At 46.0% G+C, this 20,727-nt stretch overlaps 1 protein-coding gene across 3 annotated transcripts in view; it reads left to right on the top strand.

Moving 5' to 3' along the window:
• The first annotated feature begins 1,240 nt into the window (after positions 1-1,240).
• Positions 1,241-20,727, top strand: part of LOC131259724 (steroid hormone receptor ERR2) — a 33,533-nt gene continuing 14,046 nt past the window's right edge. Inside the window, exon 1 of one of the 3 annotated variants that reach the window (XM_058261298.1) lies at positions 1,241-1,615. Coding sequence is in view for 2 of the 3 variants with exons in the window: in XM_058261297.1 (XP_058117280.1) it covers positions 20,147-20,224 (78 nt within the window). In the remaining variant the exon portion in view is untranslated. Of the gene's footprint in view, positions 1,616-19,857; positions 20,225-20,727 lie in introns of those variants that run through there. The other 2 variants (XM_058261297.1, XM_058261299.1) reach the window with 2 other exon arrangements.

Here is a 20,727-nt window from a genome sequence, read left to right as displayed (position 1 = left end):
AACAGTCGCGATACGATATAAACCATTCAGAACCGGTCTGGAAATCGTTTATCCTAATCTGAATCCCCATCAAATCACGACTGATAATTCGCTTTTTAAGCATTAAAAACATGCCACACATTTTTGATGTGAGCTTCACCGTTGTTAGCAGTTCTGTTGATCATACAAATCTACTAACGTGAGGAAACGATGTTCTTCGCAGGCATTGAAAAGCGGGTACAGTTATTTTTGTACGTAACATTGTATAAGAAGATTATCAATGTAGAGTGATAGTTTTATTCAAAATCTGCTGAAAATGTAAATCAGGTGCTGGTCTGAATAATTGTCACCCCCTATTCGTATCCATTCTACTGTATTTCTTTGTTAAAAATAGGTTCATGAATGTTTTTGGAACCTAAATTAAATCGTGCTAAAACCTTTATCTCTGTCCAATCCATTCAAACCAACGCCCAAGTCGAGTAAACTGAAATCAATCACAAAAAACATCATACACGGAAACAAATCAAATCTGATACGAATCCCAAACTAATCAAATATGATTCAAATCCCAATCTCATCAAATTTTTACACGCTTTCTAGACTGCATCGTCGCGTAACGCGACGTTGCCTGACAGGCGCTGAACTCCATACTCGGGGTCCACACTACAGCGCGACGTCGCCTGACAGGAGCTTACGCGTTAGCTTAAGCTAGCGTAACACGCTTTCTAGACTGCACCGTCGCGTAACGCGACGTCGCCTGACAGGCGCTGAACTCCATGCATAAAAAATCTAGCGCGATTCGCGCGACATCGCGTAAGGTTTTTTTTATATGGAGTTCAGCTCCTGTCAGGCGACGTCGCGCGGTAGTGTGGACCCCGGGTTACTCGGGGTCGCCTGACAGGCGCTGAACTCCATACAAAAAAAAAACTAGCGCGATTCGCGCGACATCGCGCAAGGTTTTTTTTTATATGGAGTTCAGCTCCTGACAGGCGACGGTCCCTTAAGAACGTAAATGCATTAGAAAACATGTGCCAATATTTTCGGCCATTGAGCATTTTGTAAACCAATTTGATTCGAAATTCTTGACCACACCCGTTTCGCAGAATATATAGACAAGTTTTGGAATTCGCTCATCAAAATGGTGAACTGTGTATGCTGTCAACGTTTTCGATATGGTGCAACCTCCTATCCATCAACCTTGAATCCAACATAAATATTACAGCTGTCAAACGTGGTGCAGAAGAAAATTTTCCAAGTGAAAGGAAAGCAGCTTGCAAAGTGGCGAAAAAAGCTATCGGTGTTGCGTTTGCTTAGCGGAGCGTCTGCTGGAACCAGTTTCCTGCGTGAAACGGTGTCCCCAGTCGTTCGTTTGCCATATCATTTCCCCCTGTGGAGGGGCCACAGCCCTACAAACAATATCGGTTCCCCGAGCACTTCTTTTCCGGATTGCTGTTGGCGTGAAGGATTGCACAAGCAATAGACGCAGTGCACTCGGCCCTGTGCTGTGCCGTGTAAAAGATTATCATCGCGAAAGTGTCGCGAGTGTGTGCTTCGTGCTCTGTGGGTAAAACTATCATCTAGTAAAACGTTGGAATCACCTTTCCTTCGCAAGGAAGGTAGCATTCTAGTTGTTAAGGTAAGTTGTTGGGAAGCAGGGCATTCCCGTACACACGCCAGTTTCGAGTGTAACGATTCGATTCCCTTGCATTCGTTCAAGCGAATCCTTGCGCAGGAGCTATTAGCAGCATTTTTACTTTTCCTTCATCATAACAGCAGCGCGTTTGTGGTGTTCGATCGCCGTAAGCGGGCAGACACGAACGCACGGTAGCACGGAGGGGTGACTGTGCGTGTGAGAGAGTGATGGCATGTGCTGCTGCAGCTTCGCTTGAGGTACAGTGTTGCCAGTGCGCGTTGATCAGGCATCCCTTCGAGCCAAGGGTTTGTTTACTATATTTATCGTACTTCTCACATTCTTCGCGCTCCAAGGACGATATGATTGGATCGGTGCGGGAAAGCAAAACGTTGCTGGCAGGAATTCGATTAGGTGTTGCGTAACGAACTGATGTTCTTTGACGAGACACGTGTCGCAGCTCCTTTTCCCCGCACGCCGAGAGATAAAATGTGCGTGAATTGATTTTTAGATCGCGGAACACTGTTCGATTTGCTTCCGGAACTGTACTCTTCGTTACCTGTTTTATAGTAAGCAAACAAAGTTATCAGTAAAGGGAATTCAACCATTTCTCAAGAGACTGTTCGTTGACATTGTCCACGCAATCTTCAGAGTCTGCTTATCGTAACTGCGAACGGGAGGTGGTCTGCACGTGTGTAACGACAGATAAAATTATATTAATACATCAGCTACGCACACAAGCATTACAACGTGCACGATACGATAGCAATCAACCAGTGACGCAGTCGTTAGCAGCAAGAACTAAGCGTGAAATTATGCAATAGTAGCATTTTAGTTAACAATTAGGTCTTGGCTAACGGCGCTAGATGGACCGTCAACGTTCGAGATTGATCGAGTCAAAACTTTAAATCATACTTCTTCCTTTGACGCATTTTTCCAGCCCGATGTTTCCTCTTCCGACGAGTGGGGCGGATTAGGTGGGATTATTTCCGCATGCACGCTGGAAATGGTTCGTGCCCGATTCGGGCGCCCATCGGCACGTGTTCGGCTTTCGAGTTCAAGGATATTTTGTCCGGAATATCCTTGTCCGCGTTCTGCTCTGCCAGCGACGCGGCTGCTCCGTATGTTTACAAGTTTCTTTGTTCGAAGTTCGAAGGCCCGGTTTTCCCGGAGCCGGAATCGACCGTGCCGACTGCCCCGTGGACCGGGGAGTAGCAAGTGAGGAAAACCGGCCGGGGACTTGGTAGCTGTTGGTGAACGCTCGTAGCCACCCGGGGACCTACTCAACTCGTTCTCGTGCCAGAAGGGAAAGCTAAAACGGAAAACATTGTCAATGCGAGCTTCGACAAACGGAGAGAGGTGGTTTGGGTGCTGGAGAACGTCCTTATTTTCGAGGATTTTCGGGCTTCCGGTGACAGTCGTTGGTGCGCATTAGTTGGTCCTGGATACGGTTCGCCGTTGGAGTGTGCTTTCGTTGGTCAAGAAATCAGTAGCTTTAAAAGCTGCAACGCAATAAACTTTGCATCCACTTTTTGCTGGCGTTCTGCTTGCGTATAGATGGACATTAGCTGAAAAATCTGTAAATTTCACTAGTGGCACAGGTGATATTGTTACTCATAGTGAAGCATATTAGGGAGAAGGACCATATTTTGTGTATATTGGCACTAACCTCAGCGTTAATTTAGCACCACATCAAGATTGACATGTTCGCTGTGTAATTTAAAAACATACATCTAAGCTAAATCAAGTGATGCATAAGACTGTGACAGGGCTTTTAAGAAAAAGATGAAGTAAGTAATAGTGATAAAAAATGCTGCAATTAAAGTACTAGGTGAGCATAAGCACATCCACGATAAATAAATGCTTGGGAGTACAGGAAGCATTGAAATAACAACATTAAAACAACGGAACTACAATGGCAAATTTTGGATACCATTTTTCTTTTGATAATCTGTACGGTGAAGAATGGCCTTTTTGTACGAATGGGTCGCAAGTTGTGTCCTTATGATTTTGTGATCCAGGAGAAGCAAGAAGCGATTGAAGTAGAATCGGTTTATGTCTTCCGAACCGTTGGACGGAAAAGCGAATGTTATTGATTTCTTCACAACTGAGTGCTACCTGGAAGAACTAGGTAGCATGATTCTAATTAAAAGTGATACAACGGAGATGACTTCGACTGTACTTCCAAATTTCCATCCCCCAGCGCATGATGCTATTTCTCGCCATTGCTCAAAACTCACACCCGACTGTCAAAATTTACAAACTGAATCGCTCCCCGCTGGTGAAGCATTTCCTGTCTCGAAGGTCAACGCACTCACGCCCCGGTGGGGAGATGCATTCGCATCTTTGCCAAGCGCTCACAAATATGCTCACCCGGTGCATTGTTTGGTTGTTGGTTTGGCAAACCTTTTCCCAAACTGCTAATTGGAGGTGCATCCGTGAAGGGGGTTTGGATTTGCTGTCGGTCTTCGGTCGGAGGAACATTCGATTGGGATTTTTCGTTCGTTCGTCGGCGTGCAAAACGAGCCACGGTGAATGTGGCGCACCACGAGCCGGATACCGGATCTCAAGAATGAAAAAAGGCAGCATTTGTGGAGTGCAACGCTTCAAAAACTAACTTCAATCACTCAAAAGCCATGTGAAAGAATGTTTCGAGATCAACATGTGGAGGGAAGGAAGGGAATGGATGCTGCTGCTGGAAGTGCCTTTTCGGGGTTTTATTCTGTTGTCGAGGTATTTCAACAAGGATTGGAAGCATTTTTCCGCAACTCTTTGCATAAGGCAAACGATTTTTTGTAGGATAATGAAAAGGTTTCGAAGGGATAACCCTATACTTTGCATTCCATTAACCCGTGTCTATTCTAACTGGCTTAACATGCCATAAATAACAACCCCACTTGGAACACTAACCAGGGTTTTCGCGAGTTGTTCTTTCTAACGTTGTTGAATTATAACTCAATATTGCTCAGCACATGTAATTTTTACAACATTTTACACAGTTAATTGAATTAGGATTCTAAATCTTATAGGAACAAAACGAAGCTCAGTGTAAAATTCGAATACTATCTTTTAATCTCGCTTATCTCCATCGAACATTGATGGTTAATCGTAGGCAGGAGTAACCCAATCTTGTAAACATTTCACGTGTTCTGTTTTGCAAAAGGTAATTGAAAACATGCCATAAAAAGGGCAGATAAATTTGTTTGCGCACAGAAACCCACTTACCATACCGCGAGAGCAATCACGATGCCCATTTAGATGCTGCCCGTCGATACCGCGGTGGCCTCCTCACGGAGCGGATTCGAAAGGCAGCCCTCGGCACCAGTCGGTTGGAGGCAAAACATATTTTTTAGTTTTCCTGCGCGAACCGGTGGGCGGTGGGCGGCCATTGCCTAATCGCGACGATAAATCATCGTGCCAGCAGCAGCAGCAGCTGGAAGGGCTTCGGCGGATTTGGGTCGGTGTATCATGCGTGGCGCTGCACTTTTATCAAGGTGTATAAAATAATGAGCCCGTCCCTAGGAAAGCCAGGTCCACCCGAGGGTGGACGCACGCTCTGTATACACATACCATGCTGTGTGTTTAGCCGTCTGCAGTCACTCGTTGCATTGATCTTGACGACGCTGATTTGGTGGCTTTTGCGTGCCAGATCGGTTTTGCAACCTTACATTTATGACACCGTTGCTAATCGTTGTATATGGTTTAGATTATTCATTTATGACTGGCATTTGTAGCACTTGCTCGTTGCATGCCTATTCGGACCACAATTGAAAACTGCTGGTGGTATTTTTGACAGAGAGACATAAAATAAATTGTGGACAATAATAAGGATCGATAATTTTCTCCTCCTTTATCTGTAAAGCTTTACAGTCATGTTTATCAGATTGTTTTCTATTGCCACAAGTGTGCCCGCTCCTTCACATAGGACCAATTAATCATTTTGATGGCTTTCGTTGGATATAATCTCGTTAATTAAATTAGTTTCGTGATCTCATCGATGCAACTTAATTCGTTGCTCCTACGCCGAAAGGCGATCCACCGATCGTTATGGATAAGAGGGCACCTCCTCCGATCGCGCACGGCGCATCGGAACCGTCAGTAACATACTCGGATCAGTCAAACCTCGAGAGGTTGCCTGCGCAGAAGACGCTGACGTTGAGATCGTCCGAGATCGAGGAGCCTACACTTGAGTGCTTGGGGAAGGGATCAAGAGAAGCGGATCACACAACAAAAAAAAAAAAAAAACAGCGAAGAGAGATCCAGTATGCCCTCACGTCGCACGTCAGTAATTTATATTGCATCCTTCTTCCATCCGCCACGGGATTCGGGATGGCCAAAACCGTTCACCATTCCGCGTTGGGCAGCGCGTGGGAGCGGGGGGAAGGAAATGCAAAAGTTAGCAAAAAAAAAAGAAGTGAAAAATCGTTTGCCACACGCGCTCCTTCCACTGCATTGGGGAGGGAACTGCACCGGGAAAGGAAGTGCAAAATTAAAGAAAAATCCATCATCATCAAGTCATCGTGTCGACGCCATCGAGTTTTTTGGCCGTACTTGATCGACGCCGGTCGCCGTCGGGGGAACGGTGGATCGGTGGGTGATGTTGGGAGCGGAAGACAGCAATAAAACAACTTGACAGCTAACCAAACAGAATTAGGCAAAAAAGTGCGCCACACAGCTTCTTACCAAATGGATGCAAACCGAAAAGAAAAGAATCTCAAACCCACCTTAAGGGGCACGATGGCAGAGACTCCTACTATAAAAAGAAACGCTAAAGGCATAAGTCCTCCATTTGGTTCAATCACCTGCGTGAAGGTTTCTCTTTTTTTTTCGCGGCCAGCAAAAGCGTCATACGCGCATTATTGCACCGCATTGTCGGGATGATGGTGCTGCAGTCGTACGCGAAGCTGCGCCCGTTCGGGACAGAACTGGGGTGACTATTGTTGTTCCGGCACGAGGGGAAAGAAAATGGTCAAGAGCACCGTGCATATGTGCAGGGTACTTGAGTTTTTGGGCGTCCCATTATTTTACATTCTCGGTTCCATCAACAGACAAAATCGTTAAACGGCTTCAAGATGATTTGCATATCCCGCTGCATCGGCTTGGGTAATGCGCGTTCCGGTTGATGAAAGGTCCGTATAGGATGAGTATTCGGCTTTGAATAGCGAGCAGGGTTGGCAGGTGTTGTATGGGGTGGTCTTGCGAGCAGGGATGGCAAACCTGTGCGGCTGGAGAAGATAAGTGAGTGTCAACTTAAATATTCTTGCAAATCGAAAGTGTCAGATGTTAAGATCCAACGGAATGCAATTGAAAGATCTCATGGAAGAATAAGGGATTGAAAAAGTCATTCGAATAACAGTTTAAGTAAATAAAAGTCATAAATAGACGCTGTAGCAGGGAACTTATGTTGGAACTTACAATTTCCTTTTTATCACTTCTGTAGATAACACTAAAAACATTGCGTGCTTATCGGGAAAAGTTCGTTTGACCAAACCCTGAAAACTAATTATTTAAGTGCTTTAAATCAATTGTTTGCTTTGAATATTATCAAAAATGGTCCACTGCAAATGGTTGTTGCAGCAATTGTTGAGCCATACACATTTCAGGTTACGTTAGTGAAATCTAAACGAAAAACAAATAATTTTAATTCTTTTAGGGTAACGGATTTGATTTATTTCTATTGTTTTTTTTTTGGATATAAAGTAATAATTTTTGGCAAACCATTACTGATAATGGCAAGGTTTTTAGTGAAACAATTGATTTGTTCTTTATTAAAACGGCGACCAACTCACGCCTTTTATCTTATTTTGATGAAGCATTTGGTTATCTTTGCTTGATAGAAAAGTATATCTGTTATATGTAATATGGAGTTTTCTTACCTTTTGATCGATTATCTTTAAATTGTTTTATAACATTATATGGTAAATATTATTTACTATTTCGCAGGAACAGGACTATTAAAGAACAATCCTAACGAAAGTTTTTCATCCCGCCAACTTAGAATGTAGAGGTTTAAGCCGATTCTTGCCTCTCTTGCCAAATTACAACCGTCCCGCCATTCCCTCCCGTCATTCTTCTTACATTTAGCTTCCGCAGATGAACTTCTAGATTACCACTTCTTCTCTTATTATGCTCCGTGCTGTGATGCATGTGTTTGCCATCTCGTACCGTGCACACCACTTGACGGCTCGTGAATCGTTGCATTTTAATTAAAAGTCGATTTCAACCATTTCGTTGAGTAGAAGGCAGGAATCCTGTGGCCAACAAACCAACCCTTGACCGGAGCACGATGCCGAAATTAAACGACTCATCGGCCCATAAGTGCCGCCGCTGTGCAGCTATGCGCTATCCTCCGACTGGCGAGTGGATGGCGTCGATAAGTGCGCTCCGGCGAATACCGGCATGTCCTTTTACCAGCGGTTGGTAGGCACACGTACCATAGGCATCGTAAAAAAGGTGGTTATGGTCCTTCGCGTCGGCACTTCGGCGAACGCACGCCACAAAACGCGCCGCCCCTGTTCCCGTGCTTCCCGATGGTCAAAAGCCCGCTGGAGGATGTAAACGGATGTTGTGACAGATAGGAATCGTCGGGTCGGGCCTGAGTGTCTCCGTCAAGTGTCGGGGTTTTTCGTTTGGTTGCACGTGGGTGGCACACACGTTGTTCGAAGCGGTGCGTGTAGGATTCGGTTGTTGCGGCTCGACTCAAATGCATCATTTATCGGAACGCAGTCACACGACGGTGGGCTGGAAGGATTACTTACAAAAAAAAGGTTTACGATGCCGCCACAATCATCACAGAGAAAAGGTAGATTCGACATACGCTGCCGGAGTGGCGACGAGACTGCGGTGTCTGGATGGCGTGCAAAAATTTGGCAACGATTTTGCCTTTAGCTTCTAGCCGCAAAGAACCTTTAAAACGGCCATAAACGGTGCGCATTTTCTATCTGCACACGTTAAAGCTGAACGTGCACGAAATATCTACCGAGTTTCATCGAGGTGACATGGCAACGGGGGGGTCTGGTGGTTTACCGAAATTACCCTTCTATGGTCATTGTTCTTTTTGATATGGACATCAAAACGCGCTCATAAGGAGACGATTTGAATCATCAATTGCTCACTGGGCAAGAAAGGTAATTTGCAAACGCAAAATTTGATTTACGAGCAATGGAAAGATAATACACACGAAGTTATTTTCGGGGTTCTATTTTTGTAATCTCTATTTAACGGGAAAAATTGTTTTACGGAGGTTATTCAAATAATTTGCACTGCCTCAATTATGTCCATTTGATTGAGACAGCTTCTTCAGTCCAAAATCTCACATCGGACCTATAAAACTTATTTATCAGACCGCATAAATTGCAGTTGGTTTCATAATCTAATCAGAACTGCAAGGGGTGCTACTTTTATATTTTTCGTCTTCCATGATCATTTCTTTATGCGTTTTATTGCAGATCGTCAGTGAGTGCAATGAATTTATTATCTCCCGTTCCGCCCCTTTTGCTACTGGCGTTTTGGAACGCCGTCCCCGTCCGGAGGCAGCTAATGGAGCTGTCAAATTTGACGAGACGGAGGTCGATCACCCTGACCACCACGCGCCCAACAATTACCGGCGCAAAGTGCGGTGGGTGTCATTACTGCGTTCAGGTTGCGCACACAGCGAATTGCATCACGACGCCACGATGAATAATGAACGGAGGATGATAGATTTACACAAAAAAACCACTTGAGACACCTTAAGATTCATGTTCCCCCTCCCACCGTCAACACACACACCACCCCCATGTAGATCTAATCTGTTTTTCTTGATTTGGGTTCTGGTTCTCGGAGTTGTTGGGCTTCACGTCGATGTTGCAGCAACCCACCCGATGCTGTTCGGATTGTGCATTTCGTTAAAAAAAAAAAAAATTGTGATGAACTTGTGACAAATAGAAGCGTACAAAAAAAACGCAAACATTCACTAAACAACAAAACCAGGGTGCGGATCGGAGACAACACATCGGCATATTTAGCCGCCACACAATCGCCAAAAGTACGTTTGCGTTCCCTCAGTGCGCTCGATCGTTACAATAATTGCATCAATTTTATCCCCCACTGCATCGCGGCCGATGCAGTTATCGCACAATGTGTGCAACACAGCGGTGGCAATAGGTTTGGCTGTTTTTTTTTTTTTTTTTTTTTTGGTAATACTCTTGATCTCCCCCGTGCTTCCGTCTCCGTTCTGCCAAGATCCATCATCGTCATCGCCATGATCGTCGTCAGCATCATCGCCAACGCAAGCGAAACTGCCGTCGTGGCTCACGATCATTGTCGTTGTCGACGGTGGTTTGTTGGATTGTTTGACTTGTTTTTGTTTTCTTTGCATGTACCAAGGGGCCGGAACGCACACACACACACGCGCACGCACACCCTAGCGACTATGCGGAGCCAACGGGGAACGTGTATGCGTGTGCATGCAGTTTCGGTGCAACAATTGCATCGAGGCATTCGTTCATCAAGTACTTCCCCTCTTAGCTTCGTTTAGCAATGCTTTAGAGTACGCGAGCTGCGTTATCAATGTTTTTTAAACACTATTTAGTACACTCTACGATGGTTGCGATTCTCTCACGTTTGATGCTTTGGCTAGGATGAACCTATAAAGTTGAATGTTTTCCATCCACTATATTCGATTCGACCCACGGTGGTACCATTCGATGCATGATGGGAAAACTCTTAAGGTTTGCCTCGGAAAGGCACCTTAAATTTGTTGAAGCACGACACATAAAATTCCATTCATTTGGCAGAGGTGCAAAAGTGAGCTTAAAACTGTAGGAACGGGAATTGGGTGAGGATGGTATCGGGCAAATCGTGACCCCCTAGAACAGTGCTTCTCAACTGCGTGAGCAAAGAAATATGTCAGGACTAGTGTTGTGCCTTATAAATCTTTTGACGAATTTATTCACATGAATCTTTCACCTTAGATTCATTCAGACGGATTCATGAATCTTGCGGGATTCGAATCTTTAAACGTTAATTAACCATTCGAAACCGTAATGAATTTTCATGAATCTTTCATGGATCTTTTACGAATCTTACGAGCGACAAAAAAGGGTCCCTCTACCCATTTTTTGGTCATAAGTTTTCATCAGTTGTTGCATCTGTGGGATTCGTGAATCTCTTATTGAAAGATTGCTGTATTTTTTTAAACGCAAAGAATCATTGAAATTCATGAATCTGAATCTGAATTAAACAACTCTAGCCAGGATGCCTTACACCTGAAAGTTACATGTATTGTACAATGCACACACGAGCCAATCAACGGCTTTAGAGATGTTTGTTAACAAAAAAATAGCCTTCGTTTTGAATGAAATTTAGCAACCTTTAGAATCCTTTCCAACAAAAAAATAATTTAGTTCGATATTTCTTAATTTTTCTTTAACGATTAATATCAGAACCGAGCTGGAGCTCAAGTCAGAGAAATCCTAGCCGACGCACATCTCGTGCTGTTTGAGTAATCAAGCGGATCACGAGTTTCGTGCGATCTGACAAACGGAAGGAAATATTCCTTTCGTTACGGCGGGTGAACAGCCGCATTTTGACTGCTCACTAGCGTGGTTGGCTAGCAGTGCTCCTGGCCGCATGGTGGCAGTCAAAAGGCGACGCCTACAGAAAATCGAAAACCACAGAAAATCAGGACATATGGCCTTTAGTTGCCAGTCCTTAACCTAAAGAGGTCTATGTCTCCAGGTTAGCTTGCGAAGGCCCAGGAAGCTGGATTCAATAGCCGTACTGGAGTAAATCCTCGACGAAGTGAAGAAGAAGAAGAATATCAAAGCCTATTTTTATCTTCAATTTTTGCATTAAATTTTGGACATAAAATAACAACACATCGTTGATTTACATATATTTATTGCATTGCAGCATTTATTGAACCAAGCAGCAAAGGATTGCGATGACGAAAACCAGGTTGAGAACCACTGTTCCTAGAATAAATTGCACCAACAGTGGAAAGTTTCGAAAGGAAAAGAAAAGTCTTGGCAGCCAAATGCGCACACAACGGAAATGGTTGTCATATCCTCCTCACTTTCCCTCTGGTTCCATTCCCGCGTCCCCTTCGGTATGTGTTGTATGGAGCTTGGAGTCGCCGGTTCGGCATTCGGCGCAGAAGTGCAAACGGCTCGCTGACCATGAAAACGGTGCCGCATCGCGCACTCTTCGATGCAGAGAAGCATTAGAGAGGGGCCCGACAGTTGCTGCAGGGAGGGGATGGGGGGCGGGGGACACGAAAGAGGCGGGAAGTGACGGTAATGGTTGGCAGCCCGCAGTGCAATCCGTCCCGGAGCGGACGTTGGAGAACCACACGGACGGGCGTAAAGAGAAAGAGAAAAAGAGGGGGGATGGGAAAATGGGGATTGAGGCAGGCGAAGGGCGCGAGTCTGAAGTCAAGTTCAGGGTCAGTACGGAAAGATTTATTTTAGTCGATTCTGCACAAATGTACGTTCGTTCGCTGCTTGGTGTACGTGTGAGTATGCTCCAAAGTGTGCGTTTGTGTGCGCGCAATGATGATGTTTCAGTTTTGGTTTTGTTTTTTGTTTATTTTACTTTTTTTCGAATGCCACAAAGATTCTCCACTTCGTCGCCCCCGTTTTCCCACCCGGAACACACTGGTATGGGTTTTTTGGACATGTTGGTCGACCGGTTTTCGTGTTTTTTTATGCCTCTCGTACTGCTTCGCTTCAACGGGAGTAGATGATTGAATCGAAAAAAAACCCACGATGCTTCGCCTTTGCGTGTACATTACATGCATTGCGTGCGCTTAACAGTATGCTGAGTCCCCACGATCCAAAGTACATGCCGCGGATTTGAGAATCTTTCTTCCATGTTGCCGTCACGAGCGAAGAAGGAACACTTCTTGTACGTTCGCAGCTATTCAGTTGAGCCTTCATTACTATTGTCATTCTGTCTTTAAGAAAAATTCCTACAATTGGCCAAGTAAGTGATCGTTTTCATGTAGAACGTTTTTCTACAGCTCACTTGCCTCACGTCTAGTAGCATGCATGCATACTTCAACCTAACCACACACACTCCTCCTACAGGCAAACCACGCACCAGTGGGTCGTAGGAAAATCGGCGGCACTTTTCCAGGCTCGGCTTCCCATTCGACCGGCAATTTGTGGAAATACACTCAAAACCTGATGTGACACATTCGGCCGCTAATGACTCTTTTCGCGCACGGTAACGATTGCGTGTCGGCGAGTCGTCCGTTTCGAAAATTGCCACCGTGAATTCGGCATGATGACGGTGGGAAAATATCGGGAGTCTATTGCTACTGTGCTCGGAGGTCAAGGGGGTGGCGGGGAAAGGAAAGCACGGCAAAGATTATTGTCAGCGATAGTGGCGGCCGATTTCTTGGTGTAGAATTATTTTTATGGAGTCGCAGACGATGATAATCGGCTTGCTGATTGCAGAATCATTGCTACAAGAATACATCGTACTTTTTGGGCAATTATGGAGAGATTGTTTGCTAGTTTGGTTTGTGCTTCGCTGTTGTGATTAGCCTTTTTTTTTTTGTTATATGTCTGTAGTTGTTTCTTGGAGGAATAAAATTTTCCTTTTGTTTTCCTTTGCTGTCGTTTGTTGTGCAATGCTTGAGGTACATTTTGTTCTTAAGTTGATTTCTTTCGCATCCCTTGATTTGAAAGCTGATAGGTAAAAACCTGATTTATTTTTCTTAATTATGTGTTTTGACTACAACGTAAACTAACATCGCCCATTAGTCAATATCGACCAACAAAGCTTGATTATTGAGAATTATAAAACGGTGTCAGTGTGTTAAGGCGAACATATCCGAGATCGACGCCGCGATCGCTTCGAAACATATACAACTTCTTCTGCCCATCCAAATCCCCCCACTCCCTGACCATTTATCGTTCGATGTTGGCTTCGCTTGGGTTGGGATGTCAGCCGTTCGTTATGCTAGCGAAAAGAGTGTGTACTTGCCTACACCTACAAACGGCTCGAAGATCGAACGCTCGAAGTGTGCGTCCTGACGCTTTTGAAGTAGATCGCAGCCGAACCCTGCTTTCGATCAGCGATCGAGATGGTTTCGTTCCCTGCATCATCTGGTGGCCGATGCCAGATGATGTACATGGAGCAAGAAGTTTGCCCGTGTGTGTGTGCGTGTGTAGTTGTGATCTTGAACTTGACCGAAAAAAAAAAATAATGCTCATCTCTTTTCTATCTCCTCATTTCATTCCAGGTAAATATTCTTCCTAGTGTTTTATTCCCCTGTACTGCCATGGAACCATTAGTGTACTGAGCAGCTTGGATGTGAGTTAACTTTCTAGACACTGTCAACTTTTCTACAACCTGTTGAGATGGAGTATATTCGGTTTTTTGGCTAATTAGCACTTTTACTTAGAGTATAGAGCAATTCTAGGTTCTTAAGATATTGACGTGTTGCCAAATGTACGGCACATTATTATTATTTCGGAACAAGATCGTGTTTATGTCATTCAAATCGATTCAAGTATAACTATACTAATGAAACGACGAAGGTGTATGTTTCCTTCCAATCAACTGGTATATTTTGTGAGTAAGAATATACGAGCAACGTGATCATCGCGACTCCTATAGCTGTACACACAAAACAAGCCCCAAAAATCTTTGCCTGCATCTTTAAATTTCCGGTATCGGTTTAATATCAGACATTCGGGGAAGACGCGAACAAGCGAAAAGAGCGAAATGAAGAGAACGTGATTATTTCACTGAAAAGTTTGTAACAAACAAAAAATAAAAGAAACCGCGAAGTAGAAGCCAACAACGAGAAAAAAATATAGGTAAATTTGCTAGACAGCCAACATTGCCGGCGAATCTCCGGGCGGGCCAAAGAATTGGGCAATTAAAATTTCAAATCTGCTCCATCATCAGAGCGTCTCGCAGAGGGGTGGGGGGGGGGGGGGGCAAGCAGGCAGCGAGTGAGGTGGGTGACGTTCGTCTTGATGGAAAAGTTGGCTAGAAATAGCAGAGCCAAGTCTTGGCCGCGGACTTAGAGCTGCTTGACTGAGTGCGTAGAATGTGTGCGCGAGGAGGAGTTCTGCACAGCCGGGATGGGGATGTACGCTGCTGGGGGACTTCTGGGGAGTCTGGGAGAAACTGTCGGTCGAATGGAGATTGCATAGAATTTGGGTGCTTCTCGTTTTTGGAGCGGTTCTCTTTGCCCTCCTGTGTCTGCCGTGTGTCTGGAAAACCGCGATTCACCGGGACGGCCTCGTGCAAACTCAAATCGACGAATAGAATACAACTCCTGCGCTGAGCTGTGAACCACTGAAAGTAAGAGGACGGCGGCCGGAATGTAGGCTTGTTTAGGTCTGGTTCCTAGAACGGCACCCGGAGCGTTAATTTCCGTTCTGTTGCGCAGAGTAGGTTTTTTTCTTTGTGTCGCGCCTTTGGTCGCTGTTGGGCCAACGCCAGTGACTAACGATCCGAGCGTCCCTTCTATGATGAGTCTGAGCGAAAGCTAAATTTAGAAAGCAAGTTCTGTGTTGCTTGCCGGTCGTCGTATGGCGGGACTTAAAATGGGTTGGAATTTTCACTTTCCTACACTTCACGCGTCGGTGCATACCTTGGTCGCGTTGGCTGCAGAAGCGCATTTTAGACGTGACCGTGAACTTGGCAATTTGAGTCATGATTCTTGGAAGACTGCACTTCTTAGAGATGATGCGTCGGTAGGGTTTGCTACAGAGTGCATCAGTCAACTAAGAATTACAAGAACTGAGAGGAAGCTCACTGTCGTTTTTCGTTCTGCTGAACGTTTGGTATGAATTTATTTCGAATACTAGAACTACAACAAAAAAAAAGAGTAGTGGAAAAACGTGCCGCACCGAGTTTAATGGAAGTGGAAGATTTCCCCAACAGGTGACTCTGCCAGTGACGTCTATTCGGGACTCATTTTGACATGTGCTACTACTACGCCGTGAGCGGCGTATCAGATTAAACACGATCCTTCCCAGATGTTTGACGCGTCGACACAAGTTTCAACACGGAGCAGGACATAGAAAGTTCGCCGGGTCAAACCCGGTTGGGTTGGGTTGATAACCAATCCGGGCTTTAATGCAGCTTGATGTGCTGCTATCAGCATTTGGATCATATCATCCGCTACTATGGGTATGAACCTCCGATTAGGTGCGTCGTGAGTCCTTCGTACGATTCATCACGAGTTATGGAACGTGAGGGTAGGGATTTTTTTTAGGGATGTCATAGATGATAAGCCCTACAACATTATTTTTGTGTAAGGTTTTGTAACACAATATTATCGAAGGTTTACAAACGTTGATACTTTGAACTCCAGTTACTTTGAGTCTCTTTATTTGCCTTCTTTATTCTGAATCATTCTGAAAATTTATTTTAAATTTTGAAAGTCTTTCGGCTTATCTTATCTTGAGGTGAAAATCTGTCACTCAAGCATACAAAAAGGGTCAACTATTTCGCTGTATGTCTGTGTGTTCATGTATAACACTCTCTTCTTCCAACGATACTGCGTACAGTGGAGGATGGGATGCTGCTCCGTTGGCCTCTGTTGGTCATCCATATTCCTGGGGATAAGTGATTATGGTAGGTGCCTTCGTATCGTCCCCGGCCTTCGCGGGCTCCTTCCGGAGAAGGCTCCAAGCAACAGCGTGTTGCGCTGAATCGTGCCGGTTTCACTTTTGCGCCTCCTCGCACCGAGTACTAGGGGGCTCTCGGCGGAACTGGACTCAACCGGTTAGGCCGGCACCCCACGGGCGATAGACAGGCAGCGAGCTTGAGATGGCGCTAACTCACGCCAAAAGCACACAAGACAAGAGCCCCCCGGACGAGCGCGCCCAACACGAGGGCCGCTCAACACGTTTCGTCCACTATCTTTCTTGGGAGCGCTTGCGCCTATCTTGGCACCGCCTCACAACGATCGATCGCCGGCAGTTGATTAGCGCCCCACTGATAAGGCCTTGCCCAAGGCATGCTTGTCTTCTGACGTTTACTGGTTCTGTCGGTTTGTACTATTTTTGCATAAACAGTATCTCGCTGACCGATGTTATCAGCGGCGGTTGGTACGAGCTGCGAACAAGTGCACGCAACGTTTGCCTTGCACAAGTGCACAATCCACACCCGCTTGCTGTTTGACTCTCGTGCACGTTTGCCACCAACCAATATAAGGCTCGTTTCGACGAAAAGGGTCGAGTATAAATAAGTTCAAGAGCTTCAACCGGCTTTGGTAAGGGTTGGGTAAACAGCGGCATCCTGTATGAAACACGTTTCTAATTTGCAGTTCATTGAATTTTACCCAACACTATTCTTTCCTGAATTTAGATGCCTTACAACACGGTATGGGAAAATCGCTTCTATTTTATTGTCTTTTCCTTCTGTTTTTCAAACTAACCCCGGGAGGGGCGCATACTGATGGCAGCGATGAATTAGAAGTCCTTCCGAGTCCCCGGCTCAGACAGCCTCCGTATACATTTGTATGTTTTTTGGCAAATATATGCTGCTCTTGGCCGCCAGAATTTGTAACAGAAATGTAAATCTCGTTTTTTGGGGAGGTCTGTGTCAGCTGTTTCGGCAAACCGATGGTCGTCTGCGGCCGTCTCACGGTCAAGAACGCGTCTGATTCGAATCTATGAGATGTGTTCGGTACATCTGATAGAAAAGAAGGCAGGCAACTATGGGTGTCTAGAGATTAGGTACACATTTTGCACTTGAAATGGACTTTGACGGATTGACTAGACTTCCAAGAGAGGAGGCTCTGGGGACAGTAGCAGTTTTTACTTTATGTTTCGTCTAATCAAGTCGTTAAAGAATTTTGGGTAATTGTGCCACAAAAGAAGATGTTTGAGAAAGCGCAATGTTGCAATTAAGTTTGTTCTGTAAATGATTTCTCGTAACCTTAAAGGCGTACTCACGGTAGTTCAAGCGATTAGAGGATTATATTGTGATATGATGCCATCTACTGATTGTTTTATGTTGAACATTTTCAAATTCTCCTACACCGTTGCTTGATGAACTACTTGGCGCCCCCTTTTCAAATATTCAGTTGATCTTTATTCTTTATGCGTGGTGTTTCATTTTGCCATATTTGATTATTGGTTTAAATTAATCAGCAAATAAACTTGTTGGGACAACAATTAACACCTTTTGAAAATCCAGTTTCGTAATTTTAACCAGGCGCCTCCATTGAAAATGAAGCTATTAGAAGAGGTTCTAGAAAAAGATTTAATGTATTTTGTCGGAGTCACTGTTGACTATGTGTTGACCACATGAAAGAGGAACATGTGATTTAAAGATATTTCTCTTCTCAAAACTTTCCGATGGACCTCTCCTCCGTCGTCTCGCCAGCTTCTCTATCGTTTTTCTTCCCGTACCGTCGGCTCGCTGACATTCCGATGGCGCCGCCCCGGTTCGTGATTGATGGTTGGGTTATTTTGGAGCTTTAAAACCCTTTACTACAAAAAACAAAAAACAAAAAAAACAAAATCGTTGTTTCACCAGCAGGCACCACACAGATACGCACATCACGAGTTGTTATGCTCGACGGGTCCGATTGGAGAGGGCCTGTTTTCCTTCCCTCACCAAACCAAAGCAAACCAAACCGATGGCGTGAGACGAATCGTCGCAAACTGGACGCGTACGAACGAAGCGAATGCGATGAGGAGGAAACACAACCCGACAACATCTCACTTTCCCTGGCCCGCGCCCGCCAGGGCTGCGTTCACTTTCCATCGGTGGAAACGCGACCGCCACCGGAACGACGGGCCGGTCTACCACAGGCGCGCCAGTAATCCGGTCCGTCCGTCCTCTGCCGATCTTGTTGGATCGAAGCAGGGGAGTGTGTGGATGTTTTGTTCTGGCAAAAGTTTTTCCTCCAAACGGGTAAGGGAGGGAAGTCAGGGGGTATGCGTTGCCGAATTCCGTGGCTCACACTTCCCCGCCGGGGCTGGTTGCGATTAGTTGCGCTTGGCTGCATGGTGCCGCGAATTCCGCGTTCGTGTGTGTGTGTGTGTGTGTGTGTTTCGGTTCAGAAAAGCCGCCTCGGTGAAGGGAAACGGCGGCGGTGAACACGACGGACGGATGGCGAGCTGCTGGCGCTCGTAACAGCTGGTGGGATCGTTATGGTGCGCGTTCGCTAGAACCGGGTTTCACACGCACACACATCCCGGTGGGGGATTTTTGTTCGCGGTGTGTCATGCGGTTTGCCGGCCGCCACCGCCACCATCAGCAGCGCCATTCGCCATCATCACCATCATCACCATCATCATCATCATCGAAAGGTAGCGCGATACCGCGAATCGAGAGGAAGAGGCTCGACGATCGCAGCGTTGTGTGCGTCCACCGGATTCGGCTTCCCTCTAACGCGAATACGCGATTAAATTATAATGCTGCTGCTCTGCTGCCGATACCGGTGGTGTGTGTGTACGTTTCACCGCCAGTCGACGAGTTTTTAAAACAAAAACAAAAACCCTTCACCGATACACACAACAACGACGGCGTAGCTATGGCAGCTCCATCCGCAACGAAAGACGATCGAGCGCTGGAGCAGCAGCCGGAGGCGGAGGAAGGCCGACGGTGACGGTGACGGTGACGGGCAGGGTCCATGTATAGAGTAAACCCAGCCAGAACACGGCGGGCAGCACAAGCGTATTATATATGAAAAACAAATTTCGCGAACCGAACCGCGCTCAGTACGAGACTTTATGTCGCTCGGTTCGGACGTCCTGCGACTGGTGAGCGAGAATCCGGCTCCTCCAATACACGCACCGCCACGAGAACGCCGAGTCGCCCAGCGTGGTGTGGCCCTTCCACTGTCCTCTCGAAGCTGTCCGCGTTGCGCTTCACCGTTCAATCGGAATCTCGTTTCGATGGTCGCCGATGTTTCGCTACTCTTGACTCGTAGGAAAGCAACAACGAAGGTGCTGCCGTCGATCGGGTGACGTTTCGCTTGTTTGGACTATCGGGTACCTGCGCGCTGGCAGCTGAAGGGCCCGGACAGGGTTATCACACACATGTGCGCAGTCGGCACCGCAACCCCCGCGGTGAATTTTGTGGAGAACGTCATTTTGGAGGATTGATTGTGCGCCAGCATCATCTTCCCTGATCGATAAAGTGCGTGCGTGTGTATGTATGTGAGCGATCGTGTGTACTGTGATAAGGGTTAGCCTTTTGCTGAGGACGGGTAAAAGTGCCAAGTGTGCCTCTGTGATCCTACTTTCGAGCAAGAGAGACGGTTTCAAAAAAACGGTTTGTTGTGTTTAGAACTTTCCGGGGATGAACTCAAGTGCCTTCCGTAAACAGATTTGACACACAGGTGTTGTAAAAATATCCTATCCGTGTGGAGCGGTTCAAAGTTGACGTTTAGGCAGACGACGAAGCTTTAATCTTAATCGCAACGCGCATTCACTTGAGCGTGAGTCAGGTGCCTTTTTGTAGCAAGAGCGGTGGAGAATCAGTTTACCTGTATGCCAAAAGCAGGCTGGTCGATCGTTTTAATAGGATCCTTCTCGGCCGGTTCCCGCGGACCGCAACTAGCTTACGATGGAAGTCGGAAGGCAGTGGCTAGTGGAAAAATCCAAGCTGGACGAAAACGTCATTGACGGTTGGATGCAAGAAGTGGTAAGTGGGTTACTCTACCGACCAGGTGATTGACGGCGTAAATTCTTCCCCTGGTGCTTGTTTCCCCCCGGATATGTAATGCCTTTCGCTTCAAGGGTTACCGTCTCGCAACTCGCGGTTTGTTCAAATTTGCTGCCGGTGTGTAGAACAGTTGTGCAATGGGCCCAAGAAAGCGAACTGCCGGGATGATATAACGACAAAACACACTCGATACGTCGTGCCACAAATTAACAGCCGTAACCCGTTGAGGTGAGGGAGGGAATCGGTAGATCCGGCCCTTTTTTGTGTGTTCTATCCTTTTTCTTCACACTATTATGTCAGCCCTCGGTTGCGGCCGGCTTTCAACCCTGCCCGAGCCCCCAACCCCCTCCCGACCAATTCTCCGTGAGCCATGATTCTCGTGTTACATTCCGGTACGTTCTGTCCGATTCACACACCTACGGCTCCACTTCCTTCCCCACGCTTTCTTCTACCCCCGCCTGGTTCCCATCATCATCCGTCCA

This window comes from Anopheles coustani, chromosome 3 (genome assembly GCF_943734705.1).
Source record: "Anopheles coustani chromosome 3, idAnoCousDA_361_x.2, whole genome shotgun sequence".
Lineage (NCBI taxonomy): Eukaryota > Metazoa > Arthropoda > Insecta > Diptera > Culicidae > Anopheles > Anopheles coustani.
Note: the sequence above shows the minus strand (reverse complement) of the source record. Positions and strands in the feature narration are given on the sequence as shown.